This window comes from Otolemur garnettii, unplaced genomic scaffold (assembly GCF_000181295.1).
Source record: "Otolemur garnettii isolate 467f Iridium unplaced genomic scaffold, OtoGar3 scaffold00035, whole genome shotgun sequence".
NCBI lineage: Eukaryota > Metazoa > Chordata > Mammalia > Primates > Galagidae > Otolemur > Otolemur garnettii.
Genome location: NW_003852430.1, coordinates 5,513,853 through 5,537,552, shown reverse-complemented (window position 1 = coordinate 5,537,552; position 23,700 = coordinate 5,513,853). Strand labels below are relative to the sequence as shown.

The 23,700-nt window shown below is 39.8% G+C and overlaps 2 protein-coding genes and 1 pseudogene across 2 annotated transcripts in view; 1 reads left to right on the top strand and 2 right to left on the bottom strand.

Moving 5' to 3' along the window:
- Positions 1 to 6,628, top strand: part of RAB23 (RAB23, member RAS oncogene family) — a 36,372-nt gene extending 29,744 nt beyond the window's left edge. The window contains exons 6-7 of the mRNA XM_023513143.1: positions 598 to 690; positions 5,199 to 6,628. Coding sequence (XP_023368911.1) covers positions 598 to 690; positions 5,199 to 5,338 — 233 coding nt within the window. The 3' untranslated portion in view covers positions 5,339 to 6,628. The remainder of the gene's footprint in view (positions 1 to 597; positions 691 to 5,198) is intronic.
- A 5,772-nt stretch (positions 6,629 to 12,400) lies between these two features.
- BAG2 (BCL2 associated athanogene 2) overlaps positions 12,401 to 23,700 on the bottom strand; it is a 12,411-nt gene continuing 1,111 nt past the window's right edge. Inside the window, exons 2-3 of the mRNA XM_003789666.3 lie at positions 14,474 to 14,583; positions 12,401 to 12,985 (exon numbers count right to left, since the gene is read on the bottom strand). Of these exons, the coding sequence (XP_003789714.1) occupies positions 12,573 to 12,985; positions 14,474 to 14,583 (523 nt within the window). The 3' untranslated portion in view covers positions 12,401 to 12,572. The remainder of the gene's footprint in view (positions 12,986 to 14,473; positions 14,584 to 23,700) is intronic.
- On the bottom strand, positions 13,009 to 13,290 carry LOC111725290 (annotated as a pseudogene).

Here is a 23,700-nt window from a genome sequence, read left to right as displayed (position 1 = left end):
GGCTGGGGATTCGAACCCGCCACCTTAGGTGTATGTGGGTGGCGCCTTAGCTGCTTGAGCCACAGGCGCCAAGCCTACAATTCTTATTTTACTTTTTTACTAACAAAGTACCACTGTATGTTTATTAGTATTATCATTATACTTCTCACAGTTACCCAAATAATTTATAAAAGTTGAATTTTTAACTGGATTGTACTACATATGTTTCTAATTTTAATTTAATTTTTTTTTTTTTGAGATAGTCTCAAGCTGTCGCCCTGGGTAGAGTGCTGTGGCATCACAGCTCACGGCAACCTCCAACTCTTGGGCTTAAGCGATTCTCTTGCCTGAGCCTCTCAAGTAGCTGGGACTGCAAGCACCTGCCACAATGCCCAGCTATTTTTTGGTTGTAGTTGTCATTGTTGTTTGGCTGGCCTGGGCTAGATTCGAACCCGCCAGCTCAAGTATAGCTAGGGCTATCACCCTAGCCTCTGAGCCTTGAATTTAATTTTAAATTTATTTAGTAAGTGTAGATATTACAAGTAATGTGAAATAACAGATTTACATGTATAAATCATAATTGACCTGATTCTTTTGGGGGATGTTTTTTAATTCCAGTTTTTAAATATTTGGCTGAAAAATATCTTCAAAAACTTAAACAACAGGTAGCCGAGGACCCAGAACTAATGCATTCAAGTAGTAACAAAATCGGTAAGTACCCAGCAAATTTTAGCTCCTGTTTACTTGGTAAATTTGTTTTCCATTCATCATAAATATATTTTTATAATATACCTATATATTATATGCTCCTCTAAGAAATATGACTAAAAATGTTAAGTCAGTGATTATTAAACTCTCAAGTATCAAGTCTCTTGTTAAAAGGTATATTGAATTAAGATTTTATTTTTATGCCATTGAATTTTCTAAGTTCATTTGATTTGTTAAAGATAGCAGATATAAAAACTTTTTTTTTTCTGAGACAGAGTTTCACTGTATCGCCCTCAGTAGAGTGCTGTGGTGTCACAGCTCACAACAACCTCCAACTCCTGAGCTTAGGCGATTCTCTTGCCTCAGCTTCCTGAGTAGCTGGGACTACAGGCGCCCACCACAACGCCCCACTATTATTTTTGTTGCAGTTTGGCTGGGGCGGGTTTGAACCCACCACCCTCAGTATATGGGGCCAGTGCCCTACCCACTGAGCCACAGGCACCACCCCCAGATATAAAAACTTTTTATAAAGGTTTGTCCTTTATGTAAAGGAGCTTTATAGCACTAGTCCTTCTCAGTTTGTGTTGGTACTAATTCATACCTTTTCCCTTTCCTACTGTCTTGCTTATTACCTGTTAGCGATTTCTCTTTCTAATGTTAAGTGCCAGCAGAACTTAGCATTCCCTGAAGCACTGGTGTGTTGTCTTCTCTGTCACAGTGACTGACTGGCTACTTCTCCCTATTTGCTTTGCTTCCAGGAATCTGAGGGCCAGATGTGCTGGTTCTGAGTCTTCTGTGTAATCACTTCATATCTGTATTCCATCCTCCTCACTACATCAGATCAATATACACGTAATATTTTTTGTACCTGTTTTAACTTAGATTTTTTTCCTGGGTTCTGGCTTCTTTTTTCTTACTTTGCCATTTTTATTGCATCACTTCCTACATCAGACACCTCACGTACTTTGTAAAACAGCAGAGGATACTTGCAGTAAGCCTTTACCTGGTCCAGTCTCCTTGGTCCCACTCCTGTCTGCTTCCAGTCTACTGATAAAGCTCTTCTATGGGGCAAAGTAAATGCAGATTCTCTCCATTCCAACATTTAAAAACACTTTGTCCATGCTTCCTGCAGCCTTGGGCCTCAGTCCTCACTGTTCCCTACTTGGTCTGCTGGTTTTCTCCGAGGTCTTAATCTTTCCTGAGCATACTCCATGTTTGATTACTTCTTCACTTTGACTCATTTTGTTCCTTCTATTGAGAATGACCTCTCCTTCCCATCTTCTGTCAAAGAACTATTTGTTTCTCAAGGACTATCTTGAAAGTTCTCTGAACTGTATATCTGGCTCAAGCTACAGCCTCCATGCTCTTCTAAAACAATAGGGATCTAAGTCCAGGGCATTGCCAAGTGCCCAGTTCTACCCTCTTCAGTAGTTTTTCCTTTCTTATGAACTAGACAGTTAGTCCTTCCTTCGAAATCATCTATAGGATCTTATGTGTCTCTCTTTCTCTCTTTTTTTTTTTTTTTTGGAGACAGAGTCTCACTTTGTGACCCTGGGTAGAGTGCTATGGCCTCATAGCTCACAGCAAGCTCAAACTCTTAGGTTTGATCCTCTTGCCTCAACCTCCAAATAGCTGGGACTACAGGTACCTGTCACAAAGCCTGGCTAGTTTTTCTACTTTTAGTAGAGGTGGGGTCTTGCTCTTGCTCAGGCTGGTCTTGAGCCCCTGAGCTCAGGCAGTCCACCCACCTTGGCCTCCTAGAGTACTGGGATTACAGATGTGAGCCACTGCTCCTGGCCTGGCCTCTTGTGTCTGTTTTATGACACACTTTACAATGCCATATAGTGTTACTTGTTTAGTGTCTTGTCTCACTAGATTATAAACTTCGTATGGGTAAGAATTAATCATAATCATCTTTGTATCCCTGATAGTATCTCCGGTTCAAAGTTTTGGGTATTATGGTTGCTAAATAATTCATAAATTGAAGATTACGTTTTTGCAAATAGTATAGTTCAAAGTGGAAACTATAATAGTAAAGTTTTTCTTTAGTTCCTCTCCCTTAGCTACCTGTCACTTGATCTGCAGACCACTTTTTTTTGTTGTTGCTAGCCAATGCAGGAAGACCACATTTTTATTCTTTTGAGACAAGAGTCTCCTGTTGCCCAGGCTAGAGTGCTGTGGCATCAGCTTAGCTCAGAGCAACCTCAAACTCCTGGGTTCAAACGATCCTCCTTCCTCAGCCTCCAGAGTAGCTGTGACTGCAGGCACCCACCACAATGCCCAGCTAATTTTTCTATTTATTAGCAGAGACAGGGTCTTACCCTTGCTCAGGCTGGTCTTAAACTCCTGAAGTTCCAGTGATCCTCCCACCTTGGCCTCCCAGAGTGCTAGGATTATGGGCATGAGCCACAAACACAAAAGACCACTTTTTTGTTGTTGTCTTAGCCTATGTAGGAAAAGGTTCTACCAGCTTTTACATATGCAATGTTTTTATTAACATAAAATTTCACAAATACTGTTAAGTATAAGTTAGGTATTCTTTTATGAAATTATATGATGTAAAGTCAATGAGTTATTAAAATTATCATACTGACTCCAAATTTCAAAACTAGACAGTGAAAAAAATAGACAGTGAAAAGATGCAGAACAATGTGTAGAATATGCTATAGTTTGAGTAGAAAAGGGAGGGAAAAAGAATATACCGGGGGGGGGGGCAGTGCCTGTGGCTCACGGAGTAGGGAACTGGCCCATATGCTGAGGGTGGTGGGTTCAAACCCAGCCCTGGTCAAAAAACTGCAAAAAAAAAAAAAAAAAAAGAAAGAAAGAAAAAGAATACACAGAGGGTATCAAAAAATATGTACATATTTGAAGAGAGGAAAAAACTGTACTAAAGTTATAATACTAAAGTCACCTTTGAGTTGTATTCTTCCTTTGTTATTTGGCATATATTGAGTATTACAATTTTAATGCAGCCTTTTCCTTTCTTAAAATGTGAATTTTTTTTTGGCACCCTCTGTATGATTAATTTTGCCTATAAATGTATCGAATATTTCTGGAAGCACATGTAGAAAAACTAGTAACATATTTGCCTTAGGGAAGGAAAACTGGTAAGGGGGAGGGAAGGATTAGGGTGAAAAGTACACTTTAATGTGACTTTTGTACCCTCTGAATTTTGTACCATGGACATTAGCTATTAAAAATGAAATGAAAACAAGCTTTACAGTTGTCAATACTTAGGTATCTATTGATGTATGAACAGATAAGCAAAATATATACACATACAGTGGATTATTAGTCATCCTTTAAAAAGAAGGAAATTCTGTAGTACACTACATGGATGAAACGTAAAGTCATACTGAGTAAAAGTCACAAAAATACACGGTATGGATCGGGTGTAGTAGCTCACGCCTTAATCCCAGCACTCTGAGAGGCTGAGGCTGGTGGATTGCCTGTGCTCATGAGTTGGAGACCAGCCTAAGCCAGAGCAAGACCTTTGTCTCTGAAAGTAGCTAGGCAGGCTCGATGCCTGTGGCTCAAGTGGCTAAGGTGCCAGCCACATACACCTAAGCTGGCGGGTTCGAATCCAGCCCAGGCCCACCAAACAACATGACGGCCGCAACCAAAAAATAGCCGCGCATTGTAGCAGGCGCCTGTAGTCCCAGCTACTTGGGAGGCGGAGGCAGGAGACTCGCTTGAGCCCAGGAGTTGGAGGTTGTTGTGAGCTGCGATGCCATAGCACTTCAACCCAGGATGATAGCTTGAGGCTCTGTCTCCAAAAAAACCACAAAAAATAGCTAGGCATTGTGGTAGGCATCTGTAGTCTCAGCTACTCAGGAGGCTGAGACAAAAGGTTCACTTGAGCCCAAGAGTTGGAGGTTGCTGTGAGCTATGACACCATAGTGTTCTGTCAAAGGTAACAACATGAGACTTTTGTCTCAAAAAATATATATATAAATATGGTATGATTCCATATATGAGGTAGAGTTATTGAAAATCAGAAAGACAGGAAATAGAATGGTGGTTACGAGGGCCTGGAGGGAGGAGGAATGGGGACTTCTTGATTAATGGGTATAGAGTTTCAGTTTTAAAGATGAAAAAAGTTATGAAAATGGATGGTGGTGATTGTTGTATAACATTTTGAATGTATTTAATACTGATGAACTGTATGCTTAAAAGTGGTCAGGATGGTAAATTTTGTTGTATTTTACCTTGGTAAAAAAAAAGAAAAAAGTTTATAAGTATAGTAGAGCCTCTGTAAATTGACCACCCAAGGGACTGTAACAGACTGGCAACATAAGGAACTAGGCCTACCGTACTGACATGTACATGTGGTATAGGTCTAGTCTGTGAAGATTACGTCAGCTGACAGCAGTGGTCAGTGTAAAGAAAAGTCAACCATGGAAGTTCTACTGTACTTGAAAATATTACTGATTTTACTAACAAGTTGCATGCAACACACGGTTCTGAGGAGTATCACTGTCAATCTCTGTGTTCTCCCTCAATTTATACAGGTGTCTTTAATACATCTGGTGGAAGTCACTTGGGTCAGAATTCAAATACTCTTAATGGTGGAGATGTCATCAATCTTAGACCCAACAAACAAAGGACCAAGAAAAACAGAAATCCCTTTAGCAGCTGTAGCATACCCTAAAATGTTTTAGGGAAGAAAAATGTTGAATTCTATTGTGCAATTCACAAGAAACCCATCTGGCTGTCATGGTATGTTATAAGATTTTTAGAAGACTTTGCACCTAATGCATCTCTGAGAGTGGACAGACTTAAATACTGCTCTGCAATGCTTTTTGGGATGTGAAGTGAGACCTCTGGTGGAAAAAATACTGCCCTATGGACTTATTTTTTTTACTTTAGACAGAGCTTCTCCTATTTTTTAGGGATTGCTGTAAGAAATGTCAAAAACATTTTACTGAATTTTTAATGCTGGAACACACATTGAAATGCCTAAATACATTGGTACAAATTTTAATATTATAGATCAAGGAAAGATAATAAGCATTCCTTTTCTGAAATTGGTCATCTGACTTTTCTGGAAACTAGTATTGGATCTGAATACTTACAACAAATAATGCTGGAGTGTGTATTTTGGCAATGTTACTTGTGCAATACCTGTATAATGTAGAATGTGGAGGTGTGCATGCAGATATCTGGTACTGGAGTCAGCTGAAAGTATGTGCAGTATTTAAGGAAAAGTAGATGCTAATTAATTCATTTGTAAAACCATTTACACATTGCATATATGTTTTTATTTTCAAATGAGAGATTCCAGACATATATTTTACAAAATAAGCTTGGATTTAACAAGTGCTTTGTGCCAAAAATACCATACCTAATTTTTATAGTGCTTTACTATCAGAATTTATATCATTTATAATCTTTAAAAAGTAGTTTTCCTTTCTGATAGGGTAGATAAAAGAGGAGTGAAAACATTTCATGCTAGAGCTTCTCCTAGGTGAGACTTTTTCACGTGGCTACCCTTAAGCATAGTGAGCTCTTGTCTTCAGGTCCCAAAGTCCCAAAGAAGGTATGCAGAACGCCTGTGGTTATTCCAGGGGTCCTAGTAAGTGTGGTAGAGCACGCTTTGCTGTTGAGAACCTAACTTGGAACTCACAAGACTATCCTAACCATTTCTTAAAAAGGCATAAAATATGATTAGCCCTAATCCAAATTATGTATTTTATAACACCCTGTAACTCTAAAGCATCCTTTTGTGTACACATTTTTATATGGTATTTTAAGATTATCACTTAAAATTTCTATAATCTTCAGTTTGTATACCATTTTCTCAAGAAGTCTGTTAGCATCACATACGTAGTAATCTTAGAAATGTTATGTAATCATACATCAAAGCATAAACCTGAGTTGGACAGTTGCTTTCCAACTAAAATAATTGCATGAACTCAGTTAAAGCTGATTATCATTCATCAGTGGCTTTGTTTTTAACCTATAAATAATTCCTTTAAAAATACCTGGTTTTTACAGGATTTCAAAATACATAAAGATAACTTTTCTTGGAAAATGTGTCATGAAGCCATTTTTCATTATCTGTACTAGGTGTTCTATATATTCCTCTTTTATCTTTTTTTTAAATGTCTTCCATCTGTATCATCCTCCTGCCCAGATTAATGTTGAAAACATAATCAAATTTCCTGGAGTGTGTCCTTGTTAAATGGTCAAGAGTAAATGTTCACGTCTCATAATATTGGGATCAACCTGGTACTTTCTATTTCCAAGTAATGTATGTCACCAGTTGTTACCACTCTCATTGCTGACAGTGGGATAGGTGATTGGGGAAAAACTCAGTTTTAACTAGTGGAGACCTAGTAGTGATTCATCTTTTCTACTCTCTTGAAATACAGTCTCTTTAATTTTTACAGAAAGTATATTTTACAGTAAATACAGTCCTTATTAGCAGAAAAGTCATTATGTAATGTGTCGTCTTAACTGTGTGTGGGAAAAAGTGTGTTACTTTGCTGTATAAGAAATGTCATTTCTGATGGTTGCGGTTCCCTTATATTTGTAATGTAATTGTATGTAGTTTTATTCTTTTTTTTCAACACTGAGTCTCGCTCTGTCACCCCAGGTAGAGTAGAATGGCGTCATCATAACTCACTGCAACCTCAAACTTCTGGGCCCAAGCGATCCTCCTGCCTTTATCCTTCTACTAGAGTAAGAACTGAGAAATGTTTGTTGTGCATTTTAAGTTTTAATTCGCCTGATAATCAGCCACCAGTGATAGGTCAGCTTCTCAGTTTCTAAAGTTTAAAAAAATTACAAAATAAATTTACTAGTAGTATCTATTGAGTCCACATATAGAAAAACTTACCAAAGAAAAACTTACCCAGGATTCCAGGTTAGTGTGCATTTGTGCTCCAATCTCCTTTTTTACCTTATGTCTGACTTTTCTCACACAGACATACAGCTGTGGAGTAGTTGGCATATTTCAGAGTTCCTCAAGTTTCCCTTTTCCTTTTTATGCCTATGAATTGAATAGTCTGGCAGGGGTGTCTAACCTTTTTTTTTTCTGTTGCACCTTGGAAAAAGAGTTGTCTTGGGCCACACATTAAATACATAAACACTAATGCCAGCTGATGACCCTATAAAAGGTCTGTGCAGAATTTTTGTGATATCTAACACCACAAATAAATAAAACCATCCTCACATAATGTGCAGGTGGCCCGTGGGCCACAGGTTGGACATCCCTGGCAGAATAACTCACATAATGTAGTGGAGTCAAGTAAAACCAGGTTAAATAACTTTTTATCAGTCCAAAGTTGGTAACACACACATACTATTTCAAAATAAGATAAAGCTAACACTACCAAAAAGAAGATAAATGCCTTTCCTCCTTGTGGAGTGAAGTTAGATGGTCGTTTCAGAAGTTAGCAGAGCAGTGCTTAGAACCCTTGTAACATGTACTGCATTGTACCTGTGACTTTCAGGAACTGAGGCCTTTTCTGAAAATCCTAGAGTGCAGACTTGGCCTTAAAACCTAATGTCTCAACTTACAGTGCTATACTCTCCTAATGTAAGGTCTTGTTATGAAAGAGTTACTGGTCACCAGCTGAAATGCTCTAATTAATGTATCAATAGTGTTTCTCTTTGAAAACAAAATGGACTGATGGGGTGGAAGCTTGTCCCACATGACACCTATCTAATAAACAAGTAGATTTATTCAGTTTTAGTTATTAGGTATGGATGTCATGTGCATTATTTATCCTTTAGGTTTTCACCTGTATAATGTGCAAATCTATCACACAAGTGAATTTGCTAGCAGAAAATATTTAAAACCACATTGGACTCTGAAATACCCAATCCCCAAACTGCTGGGTAACTGGACTGTAATAATCTTTATTAGGTAGTGCTCCCTTTTCTTCTTGGTTTTGAAATATCGAGGTATATAGTCGGATGTTAGTAAATGATCTTTTAAAATTAAAACTTTGAATTTTAAGGAAAACTGAACCCCTTCTATATTTTTGTTACTAATAATGCTTTTGTAAATTTAAATGGAAAACCACTCATATGTATTGATAGTGGTTATGGTTTCAAGAGTAATTTAAAAACACTTGATAAAAATTTCATGGAACATGAATTCTAATAATCAAAAAATAAATGCATTTTAAAGCTGGACTGTTGTATGATGTGATTGGTGTCACCAGTGTGAAACTAAATAGTAAAAGGTATAAAATGTGACTATTCTAGAAATTTTTTTTCTTGTTTAGGGGATTTTGGGCCCCAAATTAAAACATTTGCCTTTACATTCTATTATAGATATAGAATAATGGTATAGTTCTAATTCCTGTAATACATGCTTTCCAAGTGTCAGCACCTGGCACCCAGAGTCTTTACGCTTTGTATCTTGAAGGAGCATTATTACCTTAATTTCATAGCTTAGGAGGCCAGGGACTTAGGTTAAATTTCATGTCTTCGGGGCCTCTGCTGGTAAGTGGTGGGGTTGGGAGCTCCTGCCACGTCTTCCTGCACCGGTGCTTACCCCAGCGGTTTTGTGCCTCTGAGTGTCTTCTGTATTTTGTCCCAGGGCTTACAGGTTGTAGCATCTTCAGACAACTGAGGTGTAATGATTACATTAGGAGACGTATTTATAATACTCCGCTAAATCTGTTTTCCAACCTGACACCCTTCATCAAACTTGTGCAGAAACCGTGCCCACCTCAACATGTTCTAGTCATCCCTGGAAGACTGTATGTTAAAGCTGGAATAGTTAGTGAAATCAACCCTAGTGGTTTGTACACACACTGTATGCAAGGGGAGTATATCTGCAATAATATTTAGTAGTCTGAGGTAATTAAAAGCTGGTATGATCTAGTTCAAGTTGTTTACTCTTAGTTCATGACTGAAAATTTAAGAATGTGGTCATGTCCCTCAGCAGAATGTCCATTTTCATTCTGCCTGCTTGTTACACGAGTAGACATACAAAATAAGAGAATGGCTAAGCTCGAGCTCACTGTGTCCTTGTTTCCTTTTCTTTTCCAAGGGTCTTAGCTCCTTTACTTTCATTTGTCTTTGAAAAACTATAAAATCCAGCCTTCAAAAATAGCAATAAATGATGTATCTTCCAATGTATCAGCCTTTATCACATCATCAGTCATTTGAAAGGAACAGAAAATACATGGATGTGTCCCTTATTAAAAATCATTGCATGTTTTTTATTTTACCAAATCCTTACTCTGCTGTTTCCGGTGGTTAATTTTTTTCATGCTTTCCAATTTTAAAATGTTGAAGCAGAATTCTTCCTTAGTTGATCACCAAAAGGTTTGGGGGGTGGCCCTTAAGCACTGAGTCAGGGTGCTGGATCAGCCCCTTCAGTGCAAAAGACTACCGCTGTACCTTTGTGTCCCTGTGCTTGATCCCTCATTTGGCTAATGTTTTATTAAAGAGAAAACAATGTGAATGGTGCCCCCTGGAGGAAGGAGGCACCACCGGAAGCTGCCAGTTTTCCCCTTCTCGCCCCACAAAGCTTTAGGGATTTTTTTTAATGTCTGGGGTTCCTAAATGAATAACCACAGGAGCACTTCTCTGTCTGTCATACTTGTAGCTGGGAGGGACGAACTCTGAGTCCACTTCTGGTCAACTTGTTGCAGTCCTGCTAGCTATCTAGCCTGTCCTTAAAGGTGAAGGCAGAAAAGCAGGCTTGCCAGGAGAAAAACCAGCACAGGAAGGCTGCTGGGAAGCAGCGCTAACAAGGATGGCAGGAGGTCCATCCTAAAACCATGTTACATTCTAGGAATGTACACGATTGGGACAGGGCAAAACATAATCTAAATACCCTTATCTATCACCTACGTGAGAAACGACAGTAAATGAAAGTAAAACACGATGCTTGGGAAATTCATCACTTGAAAATTAAACTCCCATTCTTAGGAATAAAGATACATGTTAAGGAGCAACACATGAAGTTCCCTGCCCCGGGATGTGGCCCAAACTGGATACAGAGGCCTGAAGACAGTGCAGACCAGGAACCCCAAGCAGCTTGGAGACTTAGAGACGGTGGATCACGGCATTTCAAGTCTGGGATAAAAAGTCCATTGCAAAAAAATGGGAAAGGAACAATGCCAAGAAGCAAAGGCAGAATAATTGTAATAGGAAAAGTCCTGGGCTGGTGTGGAATGGAAGGCAAAGGGGTGTACATGGCATTTCCCAGAGTGGAAGGGATTTATAGACACGGGTGATACTTGAGAACCTAAGGAAAACTTGATTGTCCATTTTGTAATTTTCAGAAATCTGGTTAATAAAAACAGATGACTCAGCAAACAGTCATCTGACAGTGAGCCTGATGGCAGCAAATCAGAGTCTGACAAACCCAGAGGCTTTGCCACAGACAGAATTAACATTTCTCATGAAATCCAAAGATCTAAATGAGACAGAGGTGGGGCTTGCAAAGGAAGTAACCATGAATAGTCTTAGATTGTAATTGCTTTTTATAAATAGGAACTAACTTGGCACTTTGGTACAGAAAACGAAGCTCAATATTGTTTGCATTGAGATGTATATAAAAGCAATCTGGATCTTGATTTTGTTTTTCAGTGTAAAGAAACACCTACATGCTAATAAAAATTACACTGGACATACTCACTTCAAAATAGTATTTGGGGAAGATGTTTGAGGTTCTTGAGCAGCAACAGCGCTAGTTAACGGTGAACAGATTAACTGTTCTATAGTTTCGTCAGCGTAGATAAAAATAAATATACTAGTCACCCTTTTTAGTAAATAAAATACAACTAAGGTTTTATATCTAATGTTAGATAAAATTTAATGCTCAATACTGTTAAGGTTTCAGTGAAGGAGCTATAATTTGTGACGAAAGTAAAAGCTAATATACTTTTGTACAAAAGAATTTTGAAATATGTATAAGGCCATGAAAATGTATATACCCTTTGACTCAACAAGCCCACTGCTGGGAATTTATAGAAAGAAAATAAACAAAGACAAAAAAGGGGGGAAAAAAACCCAATATACATAAATATATTGCAGTAATGGCAACACCCTGAACATTCAGTAAGGGGAATGGATACATAAAGTATGATGTAATTACACAAAGTAGAGCTTTTTTAAGTTGACAAGCAGACTTTATGGCAGTGTTTAACTTAAAAAGGCAAGTTATAATACTGAAATTTCAGAGAACGCATCTGAGAAAAGATGAAGTTGATATGTAATTGTTCACAGTGGTAAAATTATAAGTGATTTTCTTACATTTTATGTTACGTATGTCAAAAACACATTCATATTATGAGATGCATAAATCTCTGAAGTGACTGCTGAATGAGAGAACAGAGAAAAGGTTTGTGTTTTGTGATTTCTTTTACCCTTCTAAGCACAGTGTTTTGTTAACACAACGTGGACAGTAAGTATACGTGCTGCTTAAGGTGTTCCTAGTCAACTTAAATGCCCCAGGTGAATGTGTTTCCACACCCGAGAAAAGACCGAGAAAGAGCAGGGACCCGTCTGCTCCTCACTGGGCACTTACTTTTCCTCATAGGCTATGTATTCATCCACAGAATAGTTAAGTATATAAAATGTGCTAGATCCTAGTACAAGACAAGAATTCAGTCTAAAAAGTTTAGATAATTAAAATATGTCTAGTTTTGGGAGGCGCCTTTGGCTCAAAGGAGTAGGGCGCCAGCCCCATATGCTGGAGGTGGCAGGTGCAAACCCAGCCCTGTCCAAAAACTGCAAAAAAAAAAAAAAAAAAATTATAGTTTTGTCATTCACAAAACTGATGACGCTGGATGGAATATTTTTCTCATCTAAATAACAACTGTCAGTATCAAACAAGTGGTTATGCCCAACGTAAAGAACTAGTTATCACTTATCATTTCTACATCATTATTTGTTAAGTGCAGGGTTGAACACTAATTAAATCTGCTTTCGGCATTTTGTTGCAGAGTTTTGGAACCAGCTCCTTTAGAGTGCTCTAATAGTTTGATGGCTGTATCAGAGTTTTCAATATTTCTAAGTAGAGTCTCTAATCTTCTTTTAATTTTCTTCTGGTCTTCAAGAGCACATCCAATTACTATGGACTGAAACTTCTGATCCACTGGCCCGGACGGCACCTCAGATGAACATGCACTGTAGAGCGACTTTAAATGACTCTTGGCATTTCCCACATCATCCAGAAACTTACTGACCACCTCATCGATAATCCTCGTGGCATGCTTTAGGGATTCTTGCTGCTGGGGGTTTCTAATTGTTTCTACTGAAACTTCAACAGTCAGAGTTCGTCCCATTAAACGGTTTGCAGTCAGATTTAATTCTTCTCTTTCTCCTAAACATAAAAAGTTTTAAAATACCCATCAGTATGAGACATAAACTAACCTAATCTAAGTCAAGAACACGAAGGCAATCATTTGTGGGTAAATATTTTCTGTAATTACATCTGCTATGAAAAGCTCGAACTGTAGCATATAAGCTTAGCTGATGAAGTGTAGGAGCAGTACACCACCAAGAGCCAACTTCACACTCAGGAGAAAACGCTACACCACCTCCTCCTCGTGGTTTTTGGTGTGCTACACATTCAGAGAGACTTCTCTAGTAACAAACTATAGAAATGGTCCCTGAAAGTATAGTCTTAAGATGAAGGGTATTAGGTTACAGAGAAGGGTAGTAGAATACCTACCTTTCCCTGAAAATCTTTAGAAATGGGGCACCAGGTGACTGCTCCAGTCATTACGTCTGCACAAGTGTGGGCAGGTGTGCATTTGGGATGGAGATCAGTTCGTAACAGGGTGAACAGTAAGCACAGAGTTTGTGCTGGGGAGACGCTACAGAAATCAGATGTCCCAGATCTCTTCATAAAGACGTGTTTTTATCAGGATACGTTGCCCCAAATTTAGGCTGAGAAAATGTAGCTTTGATAGTAGAAGATAAGACGGCCACAAAATTAGGCACTGACTTCATCTCTGTCATATAGATTTAAGCAGGCCAGTGGTTTAAGTCCTGGCAAGCACAAGGAGGCAATGATGGTAAAAATAATTCTGTCTACATACCACTACCTATATGAAAAGGTCAGCAATCTCCTGTGGGTCCTTTTCCCTAACTTACTTCCTAATTGATCTTTGGCCAGGATGGTGAAGACACAGACTAGATGACGACTGCTGTGGCTGTGTAGCAGTTTTGGTCCGGGATTAGACTGCCCACTTATCTCACCGGCTGCCTGGCCCACTAGCTTATCCCATGGAGCACCAAAGTTGCCCAATTAGGAAGTCCAAAGCCAGTGAAAGAGAGTGATTAGTCATGCTCTTCCTATGAAAATGAGAGCACATTTTGACATTGACGGCTTTTATTGGTCCCATTAATTTACCTTGTTCTCTCCGCATTTTCTCCTTTTCCTCTCTTTACGTTATACCTCAATCCATCTTCTTTTGCCTTTACTTCTCTCCTTTCACTCCCTCAGCTTCCCCTTCGTTTTTTTTCCCTTTTGTATCTCTTGCACTCCAATAACTTGTAAAGAACTGAAGTCAGGCATGTGAACCTGAAGTAAATCGCAGGGCCTTAGTGCTTGGGGCTAGCTCTCCGGAGCTAGCAGGCCTTTCCCTATGGCTCCAGCCGTGGCCTGGGGGTTGGGAGAAAGAAGGATCTCTGGGAAGGCAGTTGCTGTAATGAACTGACAGCTGCAGCTGTTCTCTGCGACTCACGTTAAATGCTGAAGTGTAGAGTACACACGTACTCCAAGCCAACAAAAACTGACCCACACTTATCATAAATGCCTGAAAAGGGCATAAAAGACCAGTTCCCGACTGGAAACGGCGCTCACCGTCGCTGATCTGCCTCATGTCCTGGCTGTTCTGGATGCTGTGGATCATCTCCAGGAGGATTTCCTTCTCTTGCTCAACAGCAGTTGCTGCTTCTCTCAAAGCTTCAACCCTACAGAAATCGGGAAAACAGCTGTTACATGGAGGATGTTCTTCCCATTAATTTTCTTCATCTTCCTTGAATCCAACTCCAGTTTAATGATTATGAGGAACACTTTTTAAAAATTCTCAGTTTTCTATTCCTTTTTGAATCCACTTTGCCTCACTCCCATTTTCCTCCCTGCCATAAGGTAGACATTCTACTTAGTGTTTATGTTTTTGTGTTTGTTCTTACAAAATCTGTATAGTACATGTATTTTAAATTTCTATTTCATTCTGGGTTTTTTCACTTATTTTATCGAGCCCATCCAGATTCCTATGTGCACATCTAATCAGATGCTTCCCATGGCTGAATAAGATTCCCTGTGTACCCCCTCTCTCCCAGGGATGGACACGCATCCATCAGCTTCTTGTTATAAAAAATAACATTTGAATGAATACATGTCCACTTACAGACCTGGGTAAGAACTTCTGTTGGGATATGTGAGCACACAGGATGGATGCACCCTGAATCTGACATAACTGTTCTCCAGAATGGCCGTACCAGTCCACTCTCCACAGCAAAGGAGTCTCCACATCCCCACATCCCTGCCAATATTCAGCATATTCTGCATCTTCCAACTAACTTTCTTTCTTTTTATTTTCTTTGAGACTTTATTGGCCCTTGGTAGAGTGCTGGGGCATCACAGCTCACAGCAACCTCCAACTCTTGGGCTTAGGCAATTCTCTTGCCTTAGCCTCCCAAGTAGCTGGGACTACAGGCACCCACAACAACGCCTGGCTATTTTTTGTTGCAGTTTGGCCAGGGCTGGGGTTCAAACCCGCCACCTTTGGTATATGGGGTCCATGCCCTGCCCACTGAGCCACAAGTGGCACGCCAACTTTCTTTTTGTTGCCCGTCCAACAGATGTACACTGATACGTCAGTTTTAATCTGCAGTTTTCTTTCTTTCTTTTTTTTTTTATTGTTGGGGATTCACTGAAATTTTGCATTGTTCCGGAGGCGCCTCTGGCTCAGTGGGTAGGGCATCAGCCCCATATACCGAGGGTGGCAGATTCAAACCCGGTCCTGGCCAAACTGCCAACAAAAAAATAGCCAGGCATAGTGGTGGGTGCCTGTAGTCCCAGCTACTTGGGAGGCTGAGGCAAGAGAATCACCTGAGCCCAAGAGCTGGAGGTTGCTCTGAGCTACGTGATGCCAGGCCACTCTACCGAGAGTGACAAAGTGAGACTGTCTCTAAAATAAAAAGAAACCCCCCCCCCAAAATAAAGAAAATTTGCATTTTTCATTAGTAAAAATTTTGGTCAATTCTGTATTCTTGTTAGCCTGTTTATGACTTTTCCTATTTTTTTTTTTGTTTAAACAGGCGTGACCATCCTTTTATTAATTTTCATATTCAAGATATTAATTCCTTATTGGTTACAGACACTGCAACCGTCTGTCATCATGTATGGACTCTGGGATGTCCTTCACTCAACAGAGAACCTCGATGGACGTGATCACATTCATCTCTGTGGGGCCTTATGTTTTATGCTTTTGAAGTCTGACTTTGGGGTCTTCCTCACCCTGTCTCATGAGATATTTGCCTGCATTTTCTTCTGTTAACTTTATAGTTTTACCTTTCTCATATTTATTTCTCTCCCACAGCCCATCCACATATGTAAAACTTTGTTTTATTTTTCTCCAAATAGTAAGCCATTTTCCTCAATGATCTATGTATTAAATTTGCCTCTAAAATCGCTATTACATATATTTACATATAACAGTTTGTATACCAATACTTTTTAATAGCAATGGCCTTGTACTATTTCTTAATAAAGTAGCCCTTTACCTTCTTTTTTTTGCTGGGCTGGGTTTGAACTCACCACCTCCAGTATATGGGGCCGGTTCCCTACTCCTCTGAGCCACAGGTGCCGCCCACCCCTTATCTTCCTTAAAGATAGCCTAGGCTCGGTGCCTGGTAGCTCAGTGAGTAGGGTGCTGGCCACATATAACAAAGCTGGCGGGTTTGAGCCTGGCCTGGGGCCTGCTAAACAACAATGACAATGACAACAAAAAAAAATAGCCAGGTGTTGGGGCGGGCACCTGTAGTCCCAGATACTTGGGAGGCTGAGGCAAGAGAACCACATAAGCCTAAGAGTTGGAGGTTGCTGTGAGCTGTGATGCTACAGCACTCTACTGGGGGTGACATAGTGAGACTCTGTCTCAAAAAATATATAAAAATAAAAAGTAAAGATAACCTAGCTCTTTATGGACCTTCATTTCCCCCCCCCCAATTAAACTCTAGAGTAAGTTTATAGGATTTCTTAAAAAATTAAAAAATTGGGAGAAATATGGTATCCTTCCAATATTGCCATTCTATCCACCAGGCAGGATGTATCTCATTACTGTAGACTTAGAGTTTTAAAGTAATCTTCATAGTAGTCTTGTGGTCTCTTGAGTATTCTGGATACTTTGTGGATATTATTACATTTCTAATCTGTTATTGATGGTTTGAGAAATTCTCTTTTTGTAGGTCCATCTTCTAAATGCCAACTTTGATTTTCACTCACTCATTTTAATGGTCAGGCTCTTGATGACCCTATCACCTATAATAGTTTTTAATCTCTTCATTTCTAATCTGACACCTCTTATTTTTTTCTCTTTAAGGTTCTCCAGTGCAATATTAATCGTGGCAATGATGGGGGCATTTTTTACTTTTCTCAAATTCAAAGAAAAGCTTCTGTAAAGCTTCTTTATACCAAAAAAGCCCTGATCAAACTATCAAAGCACTACTGCTTTGTCCACCCCTCACTGCACATGGACCTCAACACGCCCAGTCACTGAATGAGGCTGTACAATCATGAGAGCAAAAGGAAAAAAATCTTGTATATTTAAAGTGCTGTATTTCCAGGGCACTTTCTTATTATTGATCACAATAGCTAAATTGACAACTTTTACAAATGAAATAGTGACAGACCCGTCCCCAGTTATTTGGATGATCCTAGACATACAAGATCATGAAAGATCTAATCCTGATTCCTGTAAGCACAGAAGGCACAAGCTCACCAATGTTTCTGAACATATCGATTCCATAAAAGGATCCACCGTCCTCACTGCAACTACACATACGCCTTTTCCCCTTCCATCACCCACCTGTTACAACCCAAAATAGCACCGATAAGCTGTAAGATCACAGCATGGCTTTATTCTTCAAGACATTAGATATATGTTGAACTCTGTGTTTCTAAGAGCCAGTAAAAAACAAAAAGAAGCTTACGTGACAAATTTGGCTAAAGAATACCATTCAATACGATGTTCTGCAAAGCTGTAGTAGTGCTATCGCAGGCCCTCTTCCAGGTACCTTTCACCATTTACTTGAACATTTTATATTAGCAAACTCTCAAACTAGGGCCCAGAACACATCAAAGAGACTGAGTTAGCGCTAATATGAAATATTTATGCTAAAAACACAAACCATGACTCTAGGATTTAGATAAATGGTACAGATGAATCATGTGATTGGCAAATGAGAAGATGCTGAAAGAAGAGATTAATTTTTCAACAACTGTGTCCAACTGTAAGACTATAAAGAGAACTGAAGGCTGTTGTCCTTTAAGAGGGTTTCATTTACCACAAGGAGTTACAACAGGAAGTTTATGGAGCTGTTAGCAAAATAGATTAGAGGGAAACTTGCTAGAAAAAAATAGAATAGAAAACCTGTCATAAGAAGAAGATATTCTGTCATTCAAGGAGACCAAATAAAATTAGATGGAACTTCTAAGTTTTGTGTTCTGGGTTTTCTTCCCCCCCCCCCAAGGGCTTTTTTATACATAATAGAAAACATTTTATTTTTATTTATTTATTTATTTATTGTTTAGCAGGGCCCGGCCAGGCTTGAACCTACCAGCCCCAGTGCCTGGGGCCAGCGCTCTAACCACACTGAGCATGGGTGCCCAGCCAACATTTCATTTTTTTTATAGAACTTGAAGTATATATTTTTATGTATACCTTTTTCAATTCATTGTAAATGTAAAATGTCATTCTTCAGAATGTGAACGTAAAGATTCCAGGGTTTTTTGCCTGTTTGGTTTTTGTGCCACGGGCTTTCTACTTGCATGCCCTCTTTCCTGTAACATTCTTTCTCCCTGGTCCTTTTCTACCAATGATCTTTTTTCAAAACCTAATCCCTTTGGCAGGAACTGTTTCCTTAACAACTTCCCCCTTCCTCTCCCTTAAGGCAATTAATGTTTCCCTTGGCACTATACAGCTGTTTAGTGTATAGACTACATTTTAGTTTTAATTTTTTCTTTTAAAAAGCTGAGCCTTGGGTGGCACCTGTGGCTCAAAGGAGTAAGGTGCCAGTCCCATATGCTGGAAGTGGCAGGTTCAAACCCAGCCCTGGCCAAAAACTGCAAAACAAACAAACAAAAAAGTTTAGCCTAGGGGGCAGCGCCTGTGGCTCAAAGGAGTAGGGCACTGGCCCCATATGCCAGAGGGGGCTGGTTTGAGCCCAGCCCTGGCCAAAAACTGCAAAAAAAAAAAAAAGCAAAAAAGCTGAGCCTAGGCTCGGCACCTATAGCTCAGCAGCTAGGGTCAGGGGACCAGAGCTAGCAGGTTTGAATCCAGCCCAGGCCTGCCAAACAAGGACAACTACAACCAAAAGATAAAAATAGCCAGGTGTTGTTGTGGCAGGTCCCTATAGTCCCAGCTACTTGTGAGGCTGAGGCAAAAGAATCACTTAAACCCAAGAGTTAGAGGTTGCTGTGAGCTCTGACGCCACTGCACTCTACTGAGGGTGACAAAGTGAGACTCCGTGTCAAAAAAAAAAAAAAAAAGCTGAGCCTAGATCTCTATTTAGTTTAAGTAATTTCTGTACTGCTTTTCAGTTATTGCTATGCTTAAACTCATACACAAATCCCTTTTTTTTTTTTTTTTTGACACAGAGCCTCAAACTATCCTTCTGGGTAGAGTGCAGTGTCATCACAGCTCACAGCCACCTCCAACTCCTGGGCTCAAGCGAGTCTCCTGCCTCTGCTTCCCATGTAGCTGGGACCACAGGCATCCACCACAACGCCCGGCTGTTTTTTGGTTGCAGCCGTCATTGTTGTTTTGGCGAGCACGGGCTGGATTCGAACCCGCCACCTTAGGTGTATGTGGCTGGCACCTTAGCCACTTGAGCCACAGGCGCCGAGCCCATAAATCTTTTGTCTATAACTTTTCCACTAGTTCTAGAAAATTCTTAGCCACTGTACCTTTGAATATTCCCTCTCATTCTATTCTGTTCTTCTGGAACTCTGGTTAGACAAATGCTGGGCCATCTCACTTTATCTCATGTTTCTTAGTATCTCATCTGACAGTACTTCTCTTGGCAGAGAGGAGAAGTTCTGTTTTTACTAACAGATCCTGGAAGAAGCTACATGTCCAAATTGGGAAAGAACTTATCCTCTCGGCAAGGCTGGCCTGGGCTCCTGGAAAGCTCTGCATGAAATCACAACTAACCAGGTTTTGTCAAAAAGAAATTTTAGTCAGAATATTCATATGAGGTCAAAGCAGGAGTACATGTACTGTCAGCCAGTCTCCAGGTCTCAGGCACCTTACAGACCTATGCAGTCTAGGCAGCAAAAGGACGAATTGTTGGGAGATTTACAAGTCCAATGGCAGTTTCACCAAGACTGTATACTCTTATTTGCTGAGATCAAACAGAGTATACAGTGGAAACTACCAGCACTGTGCCTACTAGCTGTGTGACCCTGAGGAGTCTACTCTCTTAGCCTCAATTTCCTCATCTATGAAATAGGGATAGTAAGGATAGCAGTTGTGAAGGAAACAAAGCAGATAAAGAGTTTAGCATGGTCAGAAGAACATTCTCCAGCTCCATCCATGTGAACATGAAGGATGTAAGGGAGTTTGGAGGGATTACTTCTGAGGTTTACCTTATAGGGGTACAGGTGAATCTTTCTAAGAGTAGAATGTGAATGTTTTAAAGCAATAACTGAGAAAATGACATGAAGGCTGTGTTGACCAGTTGATGGAAGTATTTCAGACTGCATGTGAAAACCCCACACTGTACCCCAGAAGTGCATTAATGTACATAGTTACCCTTTAAAAAAAAAAAAAAAAAAATTAATTTGTAATCTAAAAAAAAAAAAAAAAGAGTTTAGCATGGTGAATGACAGCACTGACTATGGCAAATGCTCATATCACAGATCTATTTGAAAGAATTTCTGAAACAGGTTCTTAAACTCACAGTCCCCTGACTCCATACTCATCTATCAAAGGGATGCTACAATAATCACTTCCTCTCCGCCAAGAGGACTGTCAGAAGAGATATTTTAGGCTGTGTGAAATATTGAAGGGTTTTCTTAATCCCCACCAAAACTTTAAATTACATTTACTATCATGACACTTGGGTGTAATAAAAGGGACTGGTGTTTTGAGGGTGAAGAGCTACTATCAGTAGTGTGTCCCCAGGCCAGGCCCCTAATCTCTCCGGAACTCAGTTCCCTCATTTCCAGTAGAGATATTATGTGCCTTCCTCCTACCTCAAAGAGTTCTGAGTTTCAGTGACAATGTATATGAAAAACATTCTTTTAAATTATAGGCTATTAGCCAATATTAACTATAATGTCATCTTGTTTTGTGACTCCAGGAACACTGGCACACTGAAATAAGAAAATGTGAGTCAGAAAAATGATTCGTATCCCCTGTCCCAACATTTCACTTCCACAGCAAATGCCTGACAGGAAGGGGAAAGGAGCCACTGTGTGATCACTTTTGGGAAATGTGTGACAGCCAGTCTCCCAGCCCTATCATTTCTCCCTCCACTAGTCTCCAAAACTCACTCCCCAAGCACCTTCATTGCCATCTTGAGCCTTCCAGGAGCCACCTAATATCTGCCCCACAGTGGGTAGTCAATATTTACTAAATTAAAGGCTAATTTAAATTGAATTTTCATCTCTTTCATGTATCTATACTTTGAATATGACATAGTTAAGAAAATTCAGGCATACAGTGTTAGAACCTAAAGACCGAGGTTTACCATGCTCAAATTTGGAGCCTACTACTATTTAGTTGTGTGACTCTGGACAAGTCATGTAAATAAGCTTCTAGGCCTCAATTTCCCATCTGTGGAATGGGGCTAACAGTAACTTCCACAAAGACATGGAGCCTGGCATATAGTCAGTAGTCATTAAATGAATAAATGTTTACATGTATTATTTGCAAATTATGGCGACTGTTAAAAAGTCAGCAATAAGCAAAGTGACCTTAGCCACTACCAAACGCAAACTTCAGACTCCATTTAGAACTGCTCATGAAAACCGGGAGAAAAAAGAATCACCTTTCAGAGGAAGCAATAAAGGAAATGAGATGTGATGGTGGAATATTAGAAACCAATGGAAATTCTTTTAATAGTCGAGTAGAATTGATGCCAAACATTTTAAACATCATGTAGGCCAGTTCATACGCCAGATCAAGCATTTGGTAGTATCTTGTTTTCAGTTTCACACAGAACTTCTCAGTTCGACAACTGACAGAACCGGTGTGGTGGGGAGACAGTAAGTGGATGATACTTCTGAGTATAAACTACTACTCTAGCACCACGCTACTTTATTCGTCACTTAATAGGAAATCTAACTGTTAGAGTAAAATTACATGTGTTTTGGGTTTCCTTTTAAAACTCTACCTTCTTCTAGGCATGATTCCAGTTTTTAATAGTGTAGTGCTGTGACACTGCCCATGTGGTTTCAAAAAACATTAATAGGATTAGCGTTAACATTTTCCTCTATTTTTGCTTACCTTATGAAAAATGCTCCCTTAGTTTACAGCTAATGTTAGTATTTTCAAAAGAAGAAATAATACTTAAAAAGTCTAGAATTACTAGAAAAGTCCTTAAAATGAAGTTAGACACATATTAATCAGACTTTCCTCCTCAGCTCAAGTGTTAATTAAGCAGGTTGCAACTCAATCACTTATGTACAGCAATCAGAATTCATTTCACACAAAGCGAGCATTAGATAGAATATAATAATACGGAAACCGGAAGCTTTCTTTTGAAGAGGAGCATTTGACTGTGTTTTTGCACCCACCACGTGTGAGGCATTAATTCAAAAGTTTAAGGACAATGACTCAGCTTGAAGGAAGGAGGGGTAATCTCCTCCTCATCATTTAAGGAAAAAAACTTTTCTTTTGACTAGGGGAGAGACTGAGATGGCTGAGAACATGCTCTCAAAAGTTCCAAAGACCTGGAGAGATGTGTCCAGGACGCCCATGAGTTATGCTGCTACATAAAAAAGCAATATTATCAGTTACATGGAGTTTAAGTAGCTGAGGCCACTAATCTCTCCTTTTGCTCACTCCACTTTTTCTGAAGGTGAGTGGATCAGGTTTGTTAGTTTTGTGAAAATCCATGAAGAAACACTGTTTTCCCTCTACCCATATCTCATTCTCAGAGGAACCACAGAGGCTGCTTTAGGACTGAGGTTTCTCTGTTGCCATGCACGAAACTGTTATGGGTGAAAAATTTCTCACTTTCTGGCTCTTTCTTCCCAACAGTAATAATAATACACCTGCTAAGGGATACTGTGGCTATTAATGTAATTTTTTGGCAAACAGACACTTGTCCATGTTTTGGTACATTAATGAGGGAGCCAGACACACATGCTGTGCTTGTAACACTTTCCGGCTTACTCGGACTGCTCATCCAGAACCTGTCGAAAACTAAGGAACAAAATCCTGTGTATAGTTTGAGGGGATTGTGGATGCCTTCGTAAGATTTTCATTTAACTACACCTGAATGCAAAGTTGACACAGTTAAAGACATACACGTTTACGGGAAGTGCATAAAACTTCCCAGACACTTAAAAAGGGTCCTTCCGAAATTCATTAACAAATTATTTAGCAATTCCATACAAGCCTACTAGTGTATTAACTACTTAATAAAATCTTAAGCACATACAAGAGAAAAACTGTGACCGTCTTTCCACGCTTTCCGGCCGCAGCCTTTCCGGCGCACTTCCAGGCGCCAGCCGTGTCTTCTACAAGGCGGTGCACGGCCGGCAGGTGCCGCGGGGCCAACGGACGCGGCCGGGCCGGCGAAACATACAGCTGCCGCTCACCCCCACGGCTCCCGCTCACCCCCACGGCTCCC